The sequence below is a fragment of the Nicotiana tabacum genome, chromosome 1, assembly GCF_000715075.1.
Source record: "Nicotiana tabacum cultivar K326 chromosome 1, ASM71507v2, whole genome shotgun sequence".
In the NCBI taxonomy this organism is placed as follows: Eukaryota; Viridiplantae; Streptophyta; class Magnoliopsida; order Solanales; family Solanaceae; genus Nicotiana; species Nicotiana tabacum.
Window position 1 is genome coordinate 179,977,514 of NC_134080.1, and position 20,900 is coordinate 179,998,413.

At 38.4% G+C, this 20,900-nt stretch overlaps 1 protein-coding gene across 1 annotated transcript; it reads right to left on the reverse strand.

Annotated features, from left to right (window-relative positions):
* Positions 1-2,163: 2,163 nt before the first annotated feature.
* Positions 2,164-8,899, reverse strand: LOC107760606 (non-specific phospholipase C4-like). The gene is made up of 5 exons (XM_016578682.2): positions 8,212-8,899; positions 7,478-7,636; positions 5,055-5,467; positions 3,940-4,110; positions 2,164-2,689 (listed from the first exon to the last, which is right to left on the reverse strand). The coding sequence occupies exons 1-5, from the start codon at positions 8,676-8,678 to the stop codon at positions 2,352-2,354; spliced, it is 1,548 nt and encodes a 515-aa protein (XP_016434168.1). The 5' UTR covers positions 8,679-8,899; the 3' UTR covers positions 2,164-2,351.
* Positions 8,900-20,900: the final 12,001 nt, after the last annotated feature.

The following is a 20,900-nucleotide window of genomic DNA, read 5'->3' on the forward strand; positions in this document are numbered from 1 at the left end:
TATAAAGTAATTAAAAAATTATTGCTTGTCAATTCATTTCTCACAGTTCTTCAAAATGCCTTAAAAATATTGCTTGTCAATTCATTTCTCACAGTTCTTCAAAATGCCTTAAAGATATATTTTGATCCAGGGAGTGCATGAATATTATAAGTATGACATTAGTGCATAGCTAGTTTGATGACTTTGAGGTCCTCTAAGAGTTGAGCACGGAAGAAAATAGTTATTTTATCACTGCAATTTACTTAAACTATTTAAGATACCCAAACGCACAAGTAATCTGCAAACAGTGAGCATATGATATGTACTGCCATAAATAAAATGATTATAATAATACATACCTTAATAAAATATGACTCAACTTAGCGGGAGTTAAGAATAAAATTAGAGCTTCGTGCTGATAACGTGTTATAAAATAAAAGCAATACACCAAAGTGAAAGAAGAAAACACTTCTCCCTTCTTTCTATCTCTTCTTATTTACATTTTACTGCATTGCTTTTATTTTATAACAGAAGCATATAAAAATCAGTTTTCTATCTATCTTCAATATACAATGTTCCACACAAAGTTATATATCAAAATACATGTATAAAAGGAAGTAAGCAAATACATATGTACATTACACAAAATGAGCTCTGCGTCATTTTCGTTTTCTTAAACTTTATCCTACAGATCTGAAGATAGTTTCAAAATATAATTCTTGGCATTGTTTTCACTTTGTTAGGGATGCAATGGCTTATCTACGAAGTGTAAGTGTAAATTTTTAGTCTTCATTTGTATGTTCGTCTCTTTTCTCATTATCATCTATTCAATGTTGAAAAGTACCTAATTCTTATATTTCTTTCCTCCAATTATTTTCTCATTATTATAAGTGTATGTCCTTGAGGTTGTTGTACTTAGTGATATGAATGATCAATTGACCCTTCAAATTTATTATGGTAGTTATGTCGCCATTCTTAAGGTCATAACTTTAAGAATTGTATCCCTCTTAGTTACGAAAAAAAGAAAGAACTGTATCTCGCTTATCTTTTACACTGCTTATTTGATATTGATCAGTTTAGGTTAAAGAAAAAAAGAAAGTATTCTTCCTCCCTTCATTTTATAGTCGCTTCATTTATTAGGTAATATATGAATGAGTATATATAAGGAAGAGGTAGGATTACATGTAAGGAAATTAACGAGAAGAAAACGATAAAAAAAAGGTACATTTTCAAGAAAAAATAACAAAAAGGGAAAAAGGGATTTCAAAAATGTAAAAAGTAATGAGAAAGATCAAATGACAAACTCTTTTTTGCTTTCCTTTATAAAATTCCTAAGATCGTGAAAATAGTTTTTAAGAATATATACTGAATCTTACGGAAATAATTGTGAGAGAGTCAAAATTAAGTGTAAATAACCTTTCCATTTTAGCTAAAAATGTGTAAAATTTTGTGGCGAAGAAGTAGATTAAAAATATTAGATATAAGTGATTTTCGTAATAAAAAAAGGTGACTAAATCGATATCATTATTTTTACCATTCACTTATTAAAAAAACACACTATATATTGTTACTATAATCGCGCTTAAATTCACTAGTTTGGCAAATAAAACAAGTATTACTTGGCATGTCTCACTTAAAATAAAGCTAGAGTCAATATTACCAGGACCCAGATCAAGTAACAAATATTAGAACAAGAAATTCCAAAAATACTTACCAAAATAAATCCAAACGATACAGAGACTTTTGTACAGTGAGGCTAATGGATAATGCTAATTTTTGTTATATGTATAGCCAACTCATAAGTTATGGAGATGAGTCCTCTCTATCTGCATTTAATCTTGAGACCATATATCACACACCACAACGATCAATTTTTGGCGAGCATATTATATTGTAAAGACTCATCTATTGTAGGAGGTTCAGTTTTATACCCACTCCTTCATGTCACCTTTTGGTTATTTATTTACATGGTAAGATTCTATGCCAAACTCTCCCCCTCCTGCCACCACAAGGGGATTAATTAATTTTAAAAAATGAGTTGCTAAGATTAGATAGTTTCCAATAAGCAAAAACGCGTCATTCTTTTTTGAGACAAACTAAAAAAACGAGTGTGTCACATACTTTTATATATATGGAACGGTGGGAGTAATTATATGTTGACATTTTCAGGGTGCCAGAAAATATGTAGTAACAGATTAAGACAATAACATACTTTTATAGTGTGCAATCTGATAAGAAAAATAAGATCTAGTTCCAAACTCTTGCTAATTAGAGCAAACTTATTCCTTTACAATTACTTCGAATTTGAAATCATGTCAGTTACGTTGTCGAAGAAATTACTTTGAGAGTAATGTGAAACTAAAAGGGTATCATCAATGATCACAAACTATACAAGAAAAGAACTTGGAAGCAAAGGATTTGGATTTTCTTGGAGCTCTCTCAGCTGGTCTTGGTATTAAGATAGTAGACTCGTGTGCACCACTTTGTATGGCCTTTTCACCTTCATCCAAGAATTTCTTGAATGCATTATGAACATAATCAGCTGCCTTAGCAACAGTCATTCCCTCCACAAGCTTGTTGGGATAAGACTTCTTCATATAATCTCCGCATAATACTGCTGACATTTGTACCATTTCTGCTTGAAACTCTGTTAACTTTGCATCTTCTTGTGCTTCTGCCTCTCTCATTCTAACTGGATCTGGTAAAGTTTCTGCAATGATAATCAAGTAGTTAGCACGTTACTGGGACAAAAAAGACCATCTGGGTATTCGGAACCCACTGGCCACTAATCCAGATGTAACCTTTTCCCATGTGGCCAAGAACTCCTAGAAATTAACATAATTGATTGTTTGCTCTAAAGTGGTATTGGAGCATGTACGTAACGCCTATACAGTCATATCTCTCCATAACATCATTCCTATATAACAACACTTTACTATAAAAGCTAAGCTTTTTCGGAACCAAATTTCATGTTTTGTTATAATATATGTTCTCTATAACAGCACTTCGTTATAACATCCAAAAATATTCGGAACAAACGAGGTTGTTATAGAGAGGTTTGACGGTACTTTTACTATTTTATATTTATGAGAGCATCTTAAGCTTATGATTGACAGAAATATTAAGTACATTAATTATGTCAACATATATATTGATTATGTTGTATTTTCTGGTCAGGAATTGGCTCGAGCTTTGGAAAATAAAGTGTTAATAATAACGATACCCAGGCTAGGTTAGTTCAAATATACCAATTCGTAATCAATATCCATAACTACCGACACGTTAGATGAATGCAACTGCATCCTGTTATTCACAATAAAGATAAGGAGTTGATGATTTCACTATATAGAGCTCCACAAAAATTAGAAAAGAACTTGTAATGTAAGGATACTACATTAAAGAAAAGTATATTGTTATTGTTTATAAACTAAATATTTTTGGAGAGAGAAGAGGCGCAGACCCACATGGGATCAAAAGGTTTATATGAACCAGCTTCGTCGAAAAGTATAGGTATATTTTGGTTTCTTCGAAAAGTATACTGTCTATAAAATATATATTGACTTTGCTTGGAGCAAATGTATAGTCCACCCCACTGGCAAAGTTGGTTCAAAGTTGGCAAAACACACCTGAGTTAGAGTCCGGTCAGCAGCAAATGTATAGGCGCATTTTGTTTTTTGCTGCTTAGGACACATAAATGTTTCTTTTCACTTTTTGGACTAGAAAAGCTTACTTTTCTCTCTCTCTGTATATAACATAATATAGTGAAGGAAAACTGCACCATATTTTGTTTTTTTTTGCATAATCTAAAATCTGAAAATTATAAAAAAAGGTATGTTTCAATAATGTATTTTAATTTTTTAATAAAAAATTATTTTGTGGACTTCTTTGTATATTTACTTCTTTATGTTGAATCCGCTTGATGAAAATCAATGATAATAGCTAAAGTGGAAAAAAAGTTACCAGGGCAGTCTGTTCTTGGGGTTGATCTGGCTATGACAGTCTCAAAGGTACCAGCCCATGCATCACGTTTAGTTAGGAACTCATCCAAATTAAAAATCTTCTTAACAGTTGCAGGAACTGAAGAATGCTCAAATTCAGAAGTAGCATATGGTCCTAATGGCTTATGCAACACTGCATTCATATAAGAACCATATATGCATTAATAAGAATTTCAACAAAACGAACACCATATTCCACATTCTGTTACGCAATATCCACTCTTTTCGAAATAGTTCATGACTTTTACACGTTCATAAAATAAAAATAATTTGCTAATTAAACTTTTCTTACAATATTAAATAAAATATAATATATATGTAGCAGTAAATCAAATATTTCATATTTGGCCAAAGAAAATTTACGTTTAGTAATTAACTATCCAAAAATGGACAGAAAAAATGTGAATATATATATATATATATATATATATATATATATATATATATATATATATATATATATATATATATAATTTGTTTTTTCTTCTTTGGTTAAAAAAGAACATAGATATATAGGAGCGCCTAATGGTGTGACAAAATGCTAGTGAAGTGTAAAAAATTATGTAAGACCGGGATCTAAATTTAGTAATGATAAAAATACTAGGGTATGTTTGATATGATGGAAGTCATATTTTTCAAGAACTTTTTTTCCATGAGTTAAGTGACAAAATGAAGCCTTAGATGATTTGAAATATTATGAGAGCATTAATTAACTGAAGTATTTCAATTTCATTGAATTAAAATGTAACAAAATAGAGACAGCACTTTGTCCATAAATGTGTTATGAACTTATGGATATGCAAGAGTTTAGGGTTTATCCACGCAATGAGAATAGTTTGGTAAATATAAATATTTGGTAGGAAAAAATGGGGCTTCAACTTCTGCTTCCAAAGAAACGTGGCTCTTTTCCAGCTTCTTTGCCATTGCAGAAAAGCAAGTCCGGCTACCACTAGAAACGTACTTAATTTTCACTAAAGTTTGGTCAAATATTTTAACCCTGAAACTGAAATATATATAAGCACTTCTAGTTTTCAAAAAAAAATTGGCCAAACAGTAGTTAAGTAAGGCTAGAATTACCTGTTCCTCTTTCAATCCATGGAGAAATCATGATAGCCGGAACCCTAACACCGAGGCGATCAAACTGAAAGTTATAAGGTGCAGTAGTACCAACAATACCGTCGGGGCTAGGAACTCCGGTGATCGGAGTTGGCACATGGTCAAAGAAACCACCGTGTTCATCGTATATTATTATGAAAAGCATTTCATTCCATTGAGGGCTTGATCTCAATGCCTCGTACACTTCTTTCACTAATTTTTGCCCTTCAAATACATCGTGCGATGGGTGATCATCATTCCCTGGCAATACTTTTAAGTCAAAAAATCTTTGTTCAATTACTACATAATTTGGTAGCTTTCCCTCCTTGCAGTGATTTTTGAAGCTTAGATCGAACGGATGAAAATTCTTTATGTATTTCAGTTTCCTAAGATTCCTGAATAAGCAAATATTTCCATCTCAGCATAAAAGCAGTTTGAAACACTTGAGAAAATAATACATACTATTAGAACAAATAGTGAAAAAACGTAGATTATAGTGTTTGGTGTGAAGGATGAAAATATTTTCATGGAAAATAAGTATCTTGTTTTACTTATTTTTGGTGTTTGGTTAGATAACATATTTTTTTTTTTTGCAATAATATATAATTTAGGCGAACAATATTCATATGATGTTAGAAAAAGGCAAAGGAACAGATAATCAAGGAGTGGATTTATGTCAACGTTCTTCAAATATTAATAGGACTGAAGTTATATATATTGCCAATGTAATTATGTTTTTTACACTATTAAGAGAATATTAAAACGTGAGAGCATGTTACCTCAGCTATGACTATTAATTACTAAACATAAAATGAGGATTGGAATTACGCATACTGACAATGTAAATATGTTTTATTATTATATAGCTATGACTATCAATTACTTATCATAAAATCTCATGGCCATTGATTATCTTATAAGTGACTTGATTGTGTAGCTATATTTTTTAGTGCATGTCATAAACTCATATGAATATAAGGGTAGATTTTTGTCTAATTATTTTTTTTAAAAAGGAGGGGCGTAACAGCAAAAGGACCAGTTGGACATATCCCAAGAGAGAGATATCAGCATTAGGAGAATATGCAGTTGAGAGTAACGTAACATAATATCCCTTGACATTATCTGTTGGATATTGATGAGATGATGGGCTTCCATGAAGTTCGCCATTCGTGACGGCAGCGTCAATCCCTTTTAAATTTGTCAATCTAAAATTCTAGTATTGGTGCATTTCGATTTTTTTCTCGACAACCGGTAAAACTGTTTTTTTTTTTAATTTTTTTTTTAGGATATCCAATTTAAACTAGGAGTTAGAAGATTCTTTTGTTATAACGAAGAAAATGATTCAAAATACTTACAAAAACAAAAGAAGATGTAACTTTTTCTTTTGTAATTCCAAGTACAGATCTAATCAATCTTAAAATTCCTCCATCACAATCAATCTCTTTCTCAAAATTAAAAAACGAATAAAAAATTGCATCTATAGATGGAATCTAATATAGTACTCATTTTTTAGGTTTACGTGATATTATTTTTTTATTAGTATGTAATAAAAGAAATAACACTTTTTATATTTGAAAATAAATAAACGTACACTTCTTATATTGCGTTTTATTTGAAGGTTCGTTTTACAATCACACAAATATATTGACATGTTTAAAGCTATAAATTAAAAAGTTTTATAACCACACAGATACACTATGACATACTTAAAATAACAAATCTTTAAGATTTTTATTAAGTATATTTTTAAACTCCATGTCAAGTCACGCTATGTCATATAAATTGAAACGGAGGGAGTAAACCGTTAAAATTATAGTTTGCTTGTTTATGATCCTTTTTATCGTTTTACCATACACAGCTAAATAGACTCATATTCCTTTATTTCTTTTGATAATTTAGATGCTAATTTAATGTTCCTATAGAATGTAGGAAAGATATTTAATGGCAGGATCATTCATCCCTTTTTTCTTTGGGTATAAATCTATTATTAATTACGTACCTTTTTGTAGGAATCTTGCTTATCAAACTTAAGCAAATTCGCTTTGGACAATGTTAGTAATTGATGATTAACGATTAAGGAAATAACTATTCAGTTCTTAATATGTTGATGAAATGGTTTCCCACCCGGTGTTTGTATTCGTATCGGAGTTCGACTATATTCGAATTTGTGCCGCGTAAGGCTACATCGGGAGGAAGCGCTCTCTACCAAGAATTTTTTCATGTCTAGGGCTCGAACCCAAAATTTCTGATTAAGGAAAAAGTAACCCCGTACGTTGCACCACATCCTTTGGTGGTTGTTGATAAGATGGTTGAGTAACAGCTAGTACGTAGTTGTGGGACATTTAAACACGCAAAGAAAATGATAATATTATGTCGAAAAATGTAATAAAGAACAAATTCCGTACCTGTAAAAAAGTGTGGACGGAGGGTATTGATAGTAAATCCCAAAAGAATAGCCAGCCTCATCCATTGAATCAAATATAGTCTTCTGAGGTAATCCATGAATCAACAGCTTTGTATCATTACTCGTAAGCCCATGTGACGTCGCCGAATGCACAAACAACCTATTCGCCAAAATGCGGACGTACGTACATAGAGAGTGTTAATTAGGTGCGAGTTCTAATCTGAACCATCTTTTTTATCATAAATCAGAGGTATGTATATTTGAAAATTAGTACGAATATTTAGTTACGAATTCATATCTTCAAAGAATTCAGAACCTAAAAACCATTAAATATAAAAGATTTTTCACACGTCATCACCTAACATGAAACCATCCATAATGTGAAATTATTACTTGAAAATAAGGTTAATAATACTCCCTCTGACCCACAAAGTGACCATTTTATCTTTTTATTTTGATCCAAAATAAGTGTTCATTTACATAACCAAGAAGGAATTAATTTTATTTTTCCAAAATTTGCTCTTATTTTCATATTTCAATGTGTCAAGGTAACAATTAATTAAGGTAAATTAGTGAATACATTTTTTTCTTTAGGAATTCGTATTTCCTTAATGAGTGTGCCAAATATAAAATGATCACTTATTGTGGACCGAAGAGAATAGTAAATATTTTTTACAATATTAGTGTGTATAAGTTAAACCCCTAAATTTGAATTCTGAATTCGTCTCTACCTACCTGTTGGGTTGCGTTGATGCCGGAACTGACGCGAACCAGCGATCACAAACGGCGAACTCCGTCACAAGCTCTTTGTAAACAGGCACGGCATCAGGTTTAAACCCGTTCATAACAGTTTCCGCCATACCCTTTTGATTTCTCTCTGCATTTTGAGCAAACCCTTTCATGGCGGGTTCAAGTTTCTTGTTAGCCAAGTCTTGACTCCATGGGACCCCAAAAATTTGTTCATAAATGTCTTGGATTGAATGGCCTGGATCTTGGTCGACGTAAAGGGAATTGTTTCCGAAGAAAACGAGACTGGAATTTTGGTTCGAGGTGGATATTGGGTTGGATTCTTTTCCTGTTGTTGGGCCAGTGATTTCTGGGTTTAGGGTATTCATCCAACCTAACATGTGATCAAATGAGCGGTTTTCTTGAACTAAAACTACTACTGTTTTAATGGGAAATGAAGGTTTTGAAGATGCCATTTTCGGTTTTTGAGTTTTTTGCTAAGTTAATTTGAGTGTAGAGATGTGACTCTTGCTCTTTTATATATAAGGAGAAATGGCAAAGGGAGGTCTATTTCTTTCAAAGCCAAAAGATCTACTTATTTGTTACGTTGAGTATGTTTTCTTGAAGAAGCGGAAACCTATCAAATCCTAAAAGAGCGTGCAGTGATATATCAGCTGTTTCTTTTTTCGGATGTAAAGATTTTACATAATAACTAAATGAAAGAGATTCGCATTCATAAGATAATTCTTTCTTCTTTACCATTTTTTGGGAAACATACGTAGAAAAGTATCCAACTTAGTTGCGTATTTATTGAATCCCCCGAAACTTCCCTTTATGATACATTTGTTATATATCCTCACGTTATGATATGAGAATATAATCACATGCACGCGTTAATACCTTATACAATTAAAGAATTGCCTTTAAGGAATTTAGTATATAAGACATATGTTCTTTTGGGGATAAGAGGATATGCGATGGTATATGGCATTGTTTACCCTCAAAATCGGATTTAAATTTGTAAGTGGTTTTAAGGATATGCGCATAAATTTAAAACAAAGTGATAAATTGAGTTAGATTGAATAAACAAAGATAAAATGAATTTAAACCACACGAGGAGAATAGTTCCAGTCATAGTGAAATATTCACCGTCAATTCGGACTTGTAATGGCCAACAGTGATGAACAAGAAAAATAGCTAATAACGGAGAAAAATAATAATATACTCCGTATTACTTTGGAATGTGTGTGTGATGACCCAAAAGGTCATCACTTGCTTTAAATTAAATTCTGTGTTCTGATGCCTTGAAAACCTCATTTAGAGTCACCTCGATTTGCATGCGCAGTCCGGACGCGTAACCGGAAAGCTTAAATATGAAATTCTGTGAAAAATGATAAAATTTGGTTATAAAATGAGTTAATTTGACTTCGCTCAATATTTGGGGTAAACGGACCTGCACCCGTAATTTGACGATCCTGGAGGGTCCGTAGGAAAATATGGGACTTGGGCGTATGCCCGGAATTGAATTCCGATGTCCCAAGCCCGAGAAATGAATTTTTTAAAAGAAATTGTTTTCTGAAATTGTTTAAGGAAAATTGAAATGAAATTTGCTTAGAACATGATGGAATCGGGCCCGTGTTTTGGTCCCGGCACTCTGTACAGGTCTTATATATGATTTAAGATGTTTTTGTGAAATTTGGTGAAAACGGAGTTTATTTGACGTGAATTGGACTTCCGGTTGAGGAGTTATGGACTTTGAGAGTTCTTGATGAAAATGTTAAGTTTTGAGGTTTAATTCATGATTTTACATGTTGTTTTGATGATATGATCGCACGAGTAGATCCATATGATGTTTTGAGTTAGTATGCATACTTGGTTTGGAGTTTCGAGGGCTCGGGTGAGTTTCAGGATGTTTTAGGCTTAAAACCAGAAGTTGCAGGTCTCTAAACCCACCAGTGCGGTCCGCGGTCGACCTTGTGCGGTGCCGGTGGAGGCTGTGCGGCTGCAGTCGACTTTGTGCGGTTCACACAAGGCGCTGCTGTGCGGCCGCAGTCGACCTTGTGCGGTCCGCACAGGGCACTGGACCGCAGTACCCTCAGGAAGGCCTGTGCGGCCGCAGTCCATTTTGTGCGGTCCACGCAGGGGGTCTAAGAGGGGTATAAATAGACGGGATTTTCAGTCATTTTTCAAAACCCCAAAAACCTAAGAGGCGATTTTTCAAACAACCTTTCTTTTCCAAATCAATTGTAAGTCATTTTGAACTAGTTTTCTTCAATCATTAACATCTTTTAATATGATTTCAACTTCAAATCAATGATTTTCATGGCAGAAATTGGGTGTTTTGGGTAGAACCTAGGTTTTTCAAATTGGGGATTTGGACCTCGATTTGAGGTCCGATTTCAAAACAAATTATATATTTGAGTTTGTGGGGGAATGGGTGATTGGGTTTTGGTTCGAACCTCGGGTTTTGACCATGTGGGCCCGGGGCGATTTTGATTTTTGGGTAAAACTTTGGAAACTCCATTTTCATGCATTCAAATTGATTCATTTAGCATTTATTAATATAATTAAGCAACTTGTGGCTAGATACGAGCAAGTTGGTGGTGGAATCAAGAGGTAAAGCGATAGTTGAGACTTAAATTGCGTTCGTGACATCGAGGTAAGTGTTCGGTCTAACCTTAACTTGAGGGATTAGGAGTTGAGATCTATTTGCTATTTGCTTCTTGTTGAGTACGACGTATAGGCATGGTGACGAGTATCTATACGTTGGTGTCAAGCATGACCGTGAGTCTTAAATTGATACTTGTTGTATTCTTGAATGTTACTATGGTTGAAATAGTGAGTAAATCCTTGATATTGAGCAAAGACTTAGTTTGTTTATCGTGGAATCTATTTATGATTGAGAAATGGTGGTAATTAAGACGAGTAGGAGTTGAGTTAAGATTGGTTATAGTTGATTCTCCCTTTCCGGGATGTATATACTTGTACTGCTGAGTTCTCTTGCTGGGATAGTGTAGTCTATTGTTGATCCCTTGCCGGGATGGTTAATTATGATTATTGTTGATTGTATAGTTGGAACGGGTTGCATGCTGCAACAGATATTATATTGGATCGGGTTGCACGCCGCAATAGATATTATATTGGATCGGGTTGCACACCGCAACAGATATTATATTAGATCGGGTTGCACGCCGCAACAATGTTAAGTTATAAGGGATCAAGTTGCGCACCGCAACAGTATTATATTGAATCGGGTTGCACACCGCAATAAATATTATATTGGATCGGGTTACACACCGCAACAGCTATATATATGTGTGGATCGGGTTGCACGCCGCAACAATGTTAATTGATAAGGGATCGGGTTGCGTGCCGCAGTAGTATTGTTATTGTATTGTTGTAGATATTGAGCTTTCCTTTCATATTTTATTAAGTTTCTGTTGGTCTTGATATGTTTCCCCGAAGCATGTACCGCCTCCCATTTTAAATTGCTTATTCCTATTTATTTTCCGCCATTTATTATATAACTGCACAGGTTTATCTGAAGTCTGGTCTTAGCCTCGTCACTACCTCGCCGGGGTTAGGCCAGACACTTACAAGCACATGGGGTCGGTTGTGCTGATGCTACACTCTGCACTCTGTGCAGATACCGGAGCGGCACTTGATCACCAGCAGTAGGGGAGCCAGCCTTCAGTCCACCGAGACACCGAGGTAGCCTTGCAGGCGTCCGCAGGCCCAACGTCTCCTCTATCTTTTATTATGTTCTGTTATCTCATGTATCCGAGACAAACATTGTTATTTTTCCTTCAAACTGTTGTATGTAGTACTCTTAGTAGTCCGTGGATATTATGACACCAGTTTCTGGGTAGAGGCATGCGTTGACTTTCGAAACATTTTGATTTTATATTTATTTAAGACTTCCGCTTAAATCTCATATTCCGCTGTCATTTAGATGTTTATCACTTGTTAACATAAGTTGTAAAAAAAGGATTAAAACAGAAGAGTTAAAGATTTCTAAGTTCGTGGCTTGCCTAGCTTCTACGAGTAGGCGCCATCATGACTCCCGAGGGTGGGAATTCCGGGTCGTGACAAGTTGGTATCAAAGTTCTAGGCTATATAGGTTTCACAATTCACGGACAAGCTCAGTAGAGTCTGAGGGATCAGTACAGAGACGTCTGTATTTATCCTCCAGAGGCTACAGAGTTAGGAAAACTTCACATTTGTTCTTTCCTGTCGTGTGGTTTTGTTTCTCAATGCTAATTGAATTTCTACTCTATTCTTTCGCAGATGGTGAGAACACGCGCTTCTTCATCTACCGCTCAGCAGCCCGAACTCCCAACAGCAGCTCCAACGAGGGGTAGAGGGCGAGGCCGTGCTAGAGGCCGAGGTAGGGGCAGAGCTCAGCCCCGAGCAGCAACACCAGTGACAGAGCCTCAAGTTGATTTTGATGAGGAGGTTACGGCCCCAGCAGCTCCGGTAGGCCCAGCGCAGGTCCAAGAGGGGTTTATTGCTACCCCAGTTCTTTAGGATGCTCTTGTCCGATTAGTGGGCCTCATGGAGAGTGTCACCCCGAGCGGGCTTGCTTTCTATAGCACTAGCCGTCTCTCAGGTTGGAAGAGGGGCTCAGACTCCTGCTACTCGCACTCCGGAGCAGGTAGCTCCTCAGATTCAGACTCTAGCGGTTCAGCCAGTTGGAGTAGTTCAACCGGGTGTTGTAGCTCAGACCGACAAAGGAGCAGCTATGTCTGCCGATGCTTTGTGGAGGCTGGATAGGTTCACCAAGCTCTTCACTTCTACTTTCAGCGATGCATCTACTGAGTGTCCCCAAGATTATCTAGATAGTTGCCACGAGGTTCTTAGGAACATGGGTATTGTTGAGACCAATGGGGTCAATTTTGCTACATTTTGCTTGTCTGGATCTGCCAAGACTTGGTGGAGAGATTATTGCTTGGCCAGGCCAGCCGGATCGCCATCTTTGACTTGGGAGCCGTTTACAGTGTTGTTTATGGAGAAGTTTCTCCCCATTACTCAGAGAGAGGCCTACCGGAGGTAGTTTAAGCGTCTCTAGTAGGGTTCCATGATGGTTACCCAGTATGAGACCAGATTCATCGACTTGGCTCGCCATGCCCTTGTCATCTTTCCTACCGATAGGGAGAGAGAGAGAGAGGGTGATGAGGTTTATTAATAGTCTTATTCAGTCGATTCTTCTTCAGATGGCTAGAGAGGCTGGGAGTGAGATTACTTTTTAGAAGGCGGCCAATGTGTCCAGGAGAGTGGAGATGGTTCTGTCACAGGGAGGTGCTCATGGGTCGGATAAGAGGCCCCTTCATTCAGGAAGATTCAGTGGTGCCTCGTCTGGAGGGAGAGATTCATATGGTAGAGGCCATCCTCCTAGGCCCTTTCAGTTAGCTCTTCAGGTTTCTCACGGTGCTTCAGGTAGTCGTGGTCCACAAATGCAGTATTCTGATCAGCAGTCCTACAGTACACTACCAGCTCCTATCAGTACACCGCCGCTCTAGAGTTTTTGGGGTGGTCATTCGGGTAGCCAAGGTCAGTTTCAGTTTCCTCAGCCATAACACTCAGGTGGATGTTTTGAGTGTGGTAAGTATGGTCATATTAGGAGGACTTGTTTGAGGTTAGTGGGTACTCAGTCGCAGCAGTAGGGTTCCCACGCTATGGTTCAGGCCCCAGGTGTTCCATAGACCGCCCAGCCAGCTAAAGGTGGGGGAAGAGGTGCTAGAGGTGGAGGTAGAGGTGCTAGAGGTAGAGCTTAGGCCGCTAGAGGTAGAGGCCAGCCAGCTGCAGGCCGTCCCAAAGATGTAGTTCAGGGTGGTCCAGCTAGGCCCGAGGCTGAGGCTTCAGATGCAGTTATCACAGGTACGGTTCTAGTTTGTGATAACGATACTTTAGTGTTGTTTGATCCAGGGTCTACATACTCGTATGTATCATCTTATTTTGCACCGTATTTGATCATGCCTAGTGATTCATTGAGTGTTCCTGTTTATGTGTCTACACCGGTGGGTGATTCTATTGTGGTTGATCGAGTCCATCATTCTTGTGTTGTGGTGATTGGGGGGCTTGAGACTCGTGTAGATTTGTTGCTTTTAGACATGGTCAATTTCGATGTTATATTGGGGATGGACTGGTTATAACCTTACCACGCTACCTTGGACTGTCATGCCAAGACTGTGACCTTAGCTTTACCGGGTATGCCTCGTTTAGAGTGGAGAGGGACTCTTGGTCATTCTAACCGTAATGTTATCTTGTATGTGAAGGCTCGGCGTATGGTCGAGAAGGGGTGTTTGGCCTATGTTTGCGATTCCAATGCTGAGGTTTCATCTATTGATTTTGTGCCCATTGTTCGTGAGTTCCCTGAGGTATTCCCTTCAGACCTGCCGGGAATGCCACCCGACAAGGATATTGACTTTTGCATTAATTTGGCTCCGGGCACTCAACCCATTTCTATCCTACCGTATCGTATGGCCCGCCTGAGTTGAAAGAGTTGAAGGAGAGTTGTAAAACTTGCTTGAGAAAGGTTTCATTAGACCCAGTGTTTCGCCTTGGGGTGCACTGGTGTTGTTTATTAAGAAGAAGGACGGATCAATGAGAATGTGTATTGATTACCGGTAGTTGAACAAGGTTACAATCAAGAATAAGTATCCATTGCCGAGGATTGATGATTTGTTTGATCAGCTTCAGGGTGCCAAGGTGTTTTCGAAGATTGATTTGAGATCTGGCTACCATCAATTGAGGATTAAGGCATTCGATGTCCCTAAGATAGCTTTCCGCACTCGGTATGGGCATTATGAGTTCTTGGTTATGTCATTCGGGTTAAAAAATACCCCAACAACTTTTATGGATTTGATGAACCGAGTGTTCAGGCCTTATTTGGATTCGTTCGTGATAGTCTTTATTGATGATATTTTGATATATTCCTGCAGCCAGGTGGAGCACGAGCAGCATCTTAGAGTGGTTCTTCAGACTCTGAGGGATAGTCAGCCATATGCTAAGTTCTCGATGTGTGAGTTCTGGATGAGTTCAGTTGAATTCCTGGGTCATGTTATATCATCAGAGGGTATTCAGGTGGATCCGAAGAAGATTGAGGCAGTCAAGAACTGGCCTAGGCCAGCATCAGCTACAGAGATTCAGAGTTTCTTGGGATTGGCAGGCTACTATCGTCGGTTCGTGGAAGTGTTTTCATCCATTGCAGCTCGGATGACCAGTTTGACCCAGAAGGGTGCCCAGTTTAGATGGTCGGATGAGTGTGAGGCGAGCTTTTAGAAGCTCAAGACAGCTCTGACTACGACACCGGTGTTGGTTTTGCCCACAGGTTCAGGGCCTTATACAGTTTATTGTGATGCTTCTCGTATTGGACTTGGTGCAGTGTTGATGCAGGATGGCAAGGTCATTGCCTATGCTTCGCGACAATTGAAGATTCATGAGAAGAACTATCTAGTTCATGATTTAGAGTTGGCAGCCATAGTTCACGCATTGAAGATTTGGAGGCATTATCTGTATGGCGTGGCATGTGAGGTATTCACGGATCACAAGAGTCTTCAGTATTTGTTCAAGCAAAAAGAGTTGAATTTGAGGTAGAGGAGGTGGTTGGAGTTGTTGAAAGATTATGATATCACTATCTTATATCACTCGGGAAAGGCCAATGTGGTGGTCGATGCCTTGAGTAGGAAGTCAGCCAGTATGGGCAGTCTTGCTTATATTCCGGTCGGTGAGAGACCGCTTGCTTTGGATGTTCAGGCTTTGGCCAATCAGTTCGTGAGGTTGGATGTCTCTGAGCCCAGCCGTGTGCTAGCTTGCACAGTCGCTTGTTCTTCGTTATTGGAGCGTATCCGTGATCGGGCAGTATGATGATCCCCATTTGTATGTCCTTAGAGACACGGTGCAGCGCGGAGGCGCCAAGCAGGTTGCTTTAGATGATGATGAAGTTTTGAGATTGCAGGGGTCGAGTTTTGTGCCTAATGTGGATGGACCCCGAGAGTTGATCTTAGAGGAGGCCCATAGTTCCCGGTACTCTATTCATCCTAGCGCCATGAAGATGTATCAGGATTTGCGACAACATTATTGGTGGCGTAGAATGAAGAAGGGCATTGTTGCATATGTGGCTCGGTATTTGAATTGTCAGCAGGTTAAGTATGAGCATCAGAGGTCTGGTGGTTTATTTTAGAGGATTGAGCTTCTCGAGTGGAAGTGGGAGCGGTTTACTATAGATTTTGTTGTTGGACTCCCGCAGACTCGGAAGAAGTTCGACGCAGTATGGGTCATTGTTGATAGGCTGACCAAGTCAGTGCATTTTATTCCTATGGCAGTCTCCTATTCATCCGAGAGTTTAGCTGAGATCTATATCCGGGAGATTGTTCGTCTTCATAGTATGCCTGTGTCTATCATTTCGGATCGTGGTACGCAGTTTACCTCACATTTCTGGAGAGCAGTTCAGCGAGAGTTGGGCACTCAGGTTAAGTTGAAGTACATCATTTCATCCTCAGACGGACGGGCAGTCCGAGCGGACTATTCAAATTTTGGAGGATATGCTCCGAGCCTGTGTCATCAATTTTGGAGGTTCGTGGGATCAGTTCTTGCCTTTAGCAGAGTTTGCCTACAACAACAACTACCAGTCGAGTATCCAGATGGCTCCTTATGAGGCTTTATATGGTAGGCGGTGTCGATCTCCGGTTGGATGGTTTGAGCTGGGAGAGGCTCGGTTGTTGGGTACGGATCTGGTTCAAGAGGCATTGGACAAGGTCAGGATTATTCAGGATAGGCTTCGTACAGCTCAGTCCAGGCAAAAGAGTTATGCAGATCGCAAGGTTCGAGATGTGGCTTTTATGGTCGGTGAGCGGGTATTGCTTTGAGTGTCGCCTATGAAGGGCGTGATAAGATTTGGTAAGAAGGGCAAGCTTAGCCCTAGGTTCATTGGTCCGTTTGAGATTCTTGATCGAGTGGGAGAGGTGGCTTATAGACTTGCATTGCCACCGAGCTTATCAGCCGTGCATCCAGTGTTTCATATGTCCATGCTTCGGAAGTATCACGCTGATCCATCCCACGTGTTAGATTTCAGCACTGTCTAGTTGGACAAAGACTTGTCTGATGAGGAAGAGCCGGTAGCCATTCTAGACCGCAGGTTCGTCAGTTGAGGTCGAAGAGTTTTTCTTCTGTTCGTGTTCAGTGGAGAGATCAGCCTCCTGAGGCATCGACCAGGGAGTCCGAGTCCGATATGCGGAGCCGTTATCCCCATTTTTTCCCCGACTCAAGTGCTTCCTTCTTCTGTCCGTTTGAGGACAAACAATTGTTTTAGAGGTGGAGAATGTGATGACCCAAAAGGTCATCACTTGCTTTAAATTAAATTCTGTGTTCTGAGGCCTTGAAAACCTCATTTAGAGTTACCTCGATTTGAGTGCGCAGTCCGGGCGCGTAGTCGGAAAGTTTAAATATGAAATTCTGTGAAAAATGATAAAATTTGGTTATAAAATGAGTTAATTTGACTTCGGCCAATGTTTTGGGTAAACAGACCCAGACCCATAATTTGACGGTCCCGGAGGGTCCGTTGGAAAATATGGGACTTGGGCGTATGCCCGAAATCGAATTCCGAGGTCCTAAACCCGAGAAATGAATTTTTTTAAAAGAAATTGTTTTCTGAAACTGTTTAAGGAAAATTAAAATGAAATTTGCTTAGAACATGATGGTATCGGGCCTGCATTTTGGTTCCGGCGCCTGGTACATGTCTTATATATGATTTAAGATGTTTCTGTGAAATTTGGTGGAAAACGGAGTTTATTTGACGTGAATTGGACTTCCGGTTAAGGAGTTATGAACTTTGAAAGTTCTTGATGAAAATGTTAAGTTTTGAGGTTTAATTCATGATTTTACACGTTATTTTGATGATATGATCGCACGAGTAGGTCCATATGATGTTTTGAGTTAGTATGCACACTTGGTTTGGAGTTCCGAGGGCTCGGGTGAGTTTCGGGATGTTTTAGGCTTAAAACCAGAAGATGCAGGTCTCCGAACCCACCAGTGCGGTCCGCGGTCGACCTTGTGTTGTGCGCAGTAGAGGCTGTGCGGCCGCAGTTAACTTTGTGCGGTCCGCACAGGGCGCTGTTGTGCGGTCGCAGTTGACCTTGTGCTGTCCGCACAGGGCACTGGACCGCAGTACCCTCAGGAAGGCCTGTGCGGCCGCAGTCCATTTTGTGCGGTCTGTACAGGGGGTCTGAGAGGGGTATAAATAGACGGGATTTTCAGTCATTTTTCATTTTTCAAAACCCCAAAAACATAAGAGGCGATTTTTCAAACAACTTTTCTTTTTCAAATCAATTGTAAGTCATTTTGAACTAGTTTTCTTCAATCATTAACATCTTTTAATATGATTTCAACTTCAAATCAATGATTTTCATGGCGGAAATTGGGTGTTTTGGGTAGAACCTAGGTTTTTCAAATTGGGGATTTGGACCTTGATTTGGGGTTCGATTTCAAAACAAATTATATATTTGAGTTCGTAGGGGAATGGGTGATCGGGTTTTGGTTCGAACCTCGGGTTTTGACCATGTGGGCCCGAGAGCGATTTTGACTTTTTGGTAAAACTTTGGAAACTCCATTTTCATGTATTCAAATTGATTCATTTAGCATTTATTAATATAATTAAGTAACTTGTGGTTAGAGACAAACGAGTTGGTGGTGGAATCAAGAGGTAAAGCGATATCGAGGTAAGTGTTCGGTCTAACCTTAGCTTGAGGGATTAGGAGTTGAGTCCTATTTGCTATTTGCTTCTTGTTGAGTACGACGTATAGGCATGGTGATGAGTATCTATACGTTGGTGTCAAGCATGACCGTGAGTCTTAAATTGATACTTGTTGCATTCTTGAATGTTACTATGGTTGAAATAGTGAGTAAATCCTTGATGTTGAGCAAAGACTTAGTTTGTTTATCGTGGAATCTACTTATGATTGAGAAATGGTGGTAATTGAGACGAGTAGGAGTTGAGTTAAGATTGGTTATAGCTGATTCTCCCTTTCTGGGGCATATATACTTGTACTGCTGAGTTCCCTTGCCAGGATAGTGTAGTCTATTGTTGATCCCTTGTCGGGACGGTTAATTATGATTATTATTGACTGTATAGTTGGAACGGGTTGCACGCCGCAACAGATATTATATCGGAACGGGTTGCACACCGCAACAGATATTATATTGGTTCGGATTGCACGCCGCAACAGATATTATATTCGATCGGGTTGCATGCCGCAACAGATATTATATAAGATCGGGTTGCACGCCACAACAAATATTATATTGGATCGGGTTGCACGCCGCAACAAATATTATATTGGATCGGGTTGCATGCCGCAACAGCTATATATTTGTGGATCGGGTTGCACGCCGCAACAATGTTATATGATAAGGGATCGGGTTGCGCGCTGCAACAGTATTGTTGTAGATATTGAGCTGTCCTTTCATATTTTATTAAGTTTCTGTTGGTCTTGATATGTTTCCCTAAATCATGTACCCCCTCCCATTTTAAATTGCTTATTCTTATTTATTTTCCGCCATATATTATATAACTGCACTGGTTTATCTGGAGTCCGGTCCTAGCCTCGTCACTACCTCATCGGGGTTAGGCCAGACACTTACCAGCACATGGGGTCGGTTGTGCTGATACTACACTCTGCACTTTGTGCAGATACCGGAGCGGCACTTGATCACCAGCAGTAGGGGAGCCAGCTTTCAGTCCACCGAGACACCGAGGTAGCCTTGCAGGCGTCCGCATGCCCGACGTCTCCTCTATCTTTTATTATGTTCTGTTATCTCATGTATCTGAGACAAACAATGTTATTTTTCCTTCAAAATTGTTGTATGTAGTACTCTTAATAGTCTGTGGATATTGTGACACCAGTTTCTGGGTAGAGGCATGTGTTGAATTTCGAAACATTTTGGTTTTATATTTATTTAAGACTTTCGCTTAAATCTCATATTCCGTTGTCATTTAGATGTTTATCACTTGTTAACATAAGTTGTAAAAAAAGTATTAAAACAAAAGAGTTAAAGATTTCTAAGTTCGTGGCTTGCCTAGTTTCTACAAGTAGGCGCCATCACGACTCCCGAGGGTGGCAATTCCGGGTCGTGACAGTGTGTTACAATGTGTGTTATGAATTATCATACCCCTTTTATATAGTAGGTGAGTCTTACTCTAGGGTCAGGTTGTTTTAGGGATAAACTTCTAAAGATCCTAATTAGTATATATAATTTATCATCAAATATATCTATTAGTAAATTGATTCATCGACTTATAACTTGCTTAGATGCATAATTGAATATTTGTCAAGACCCGAATTTCTCACCCTCGGGAGTCGTGATGGCGCCTCCTATTGAAAGCTAGGCAAGCCAAACGTTTGAATAATTTAACTGTTTTTCCCATTTTTAATCCTTTTACAATTATGAAACAACGGTTTGTAAACAACGAAATTTAAACAAGCGGAATAAACCATAAAACCATTTTAATATGTCTGATACAATCTCTTAAACAAAGACTACCCAGAACTGGTGTCACACTTCTCAGACGGTCTAGGAATACTACAAACAAAGTCTAAAAAATAAATAATACACTATTTCTGAAATACGTAAATGAAACAAGATGAAGGGATAGAGGGAGACGCCAAAGCCTGCGAACGCCTGCAGGACTACCTTGGATCTGT

Excerpts from the sequence above, each read along its gene's own strand:
- LOC107760606 (XM_016578682.2), bottom strand. The coding sequence starts at position 8,678 with ATGGCATCTTCAAAACCTTCATTTCCCATTAAAACAGTAGTAGTTTTA. Across the intron at positions 5,468-7,477 it reads CCGTCCACACTTTTTTACAG|GAATCTTAGGAAACTGAAAT; the intron begins GTACGGAATTTG and ends TTGCTTATTCAG. Across the intron at positions 4,111-5,054 it reads ATGGATTGAAAGAGGAACAG|TGTTGCATAAGCCATTAGGA; the intron begins GTAATTCTAGCC and ends ATATGAATGCAG.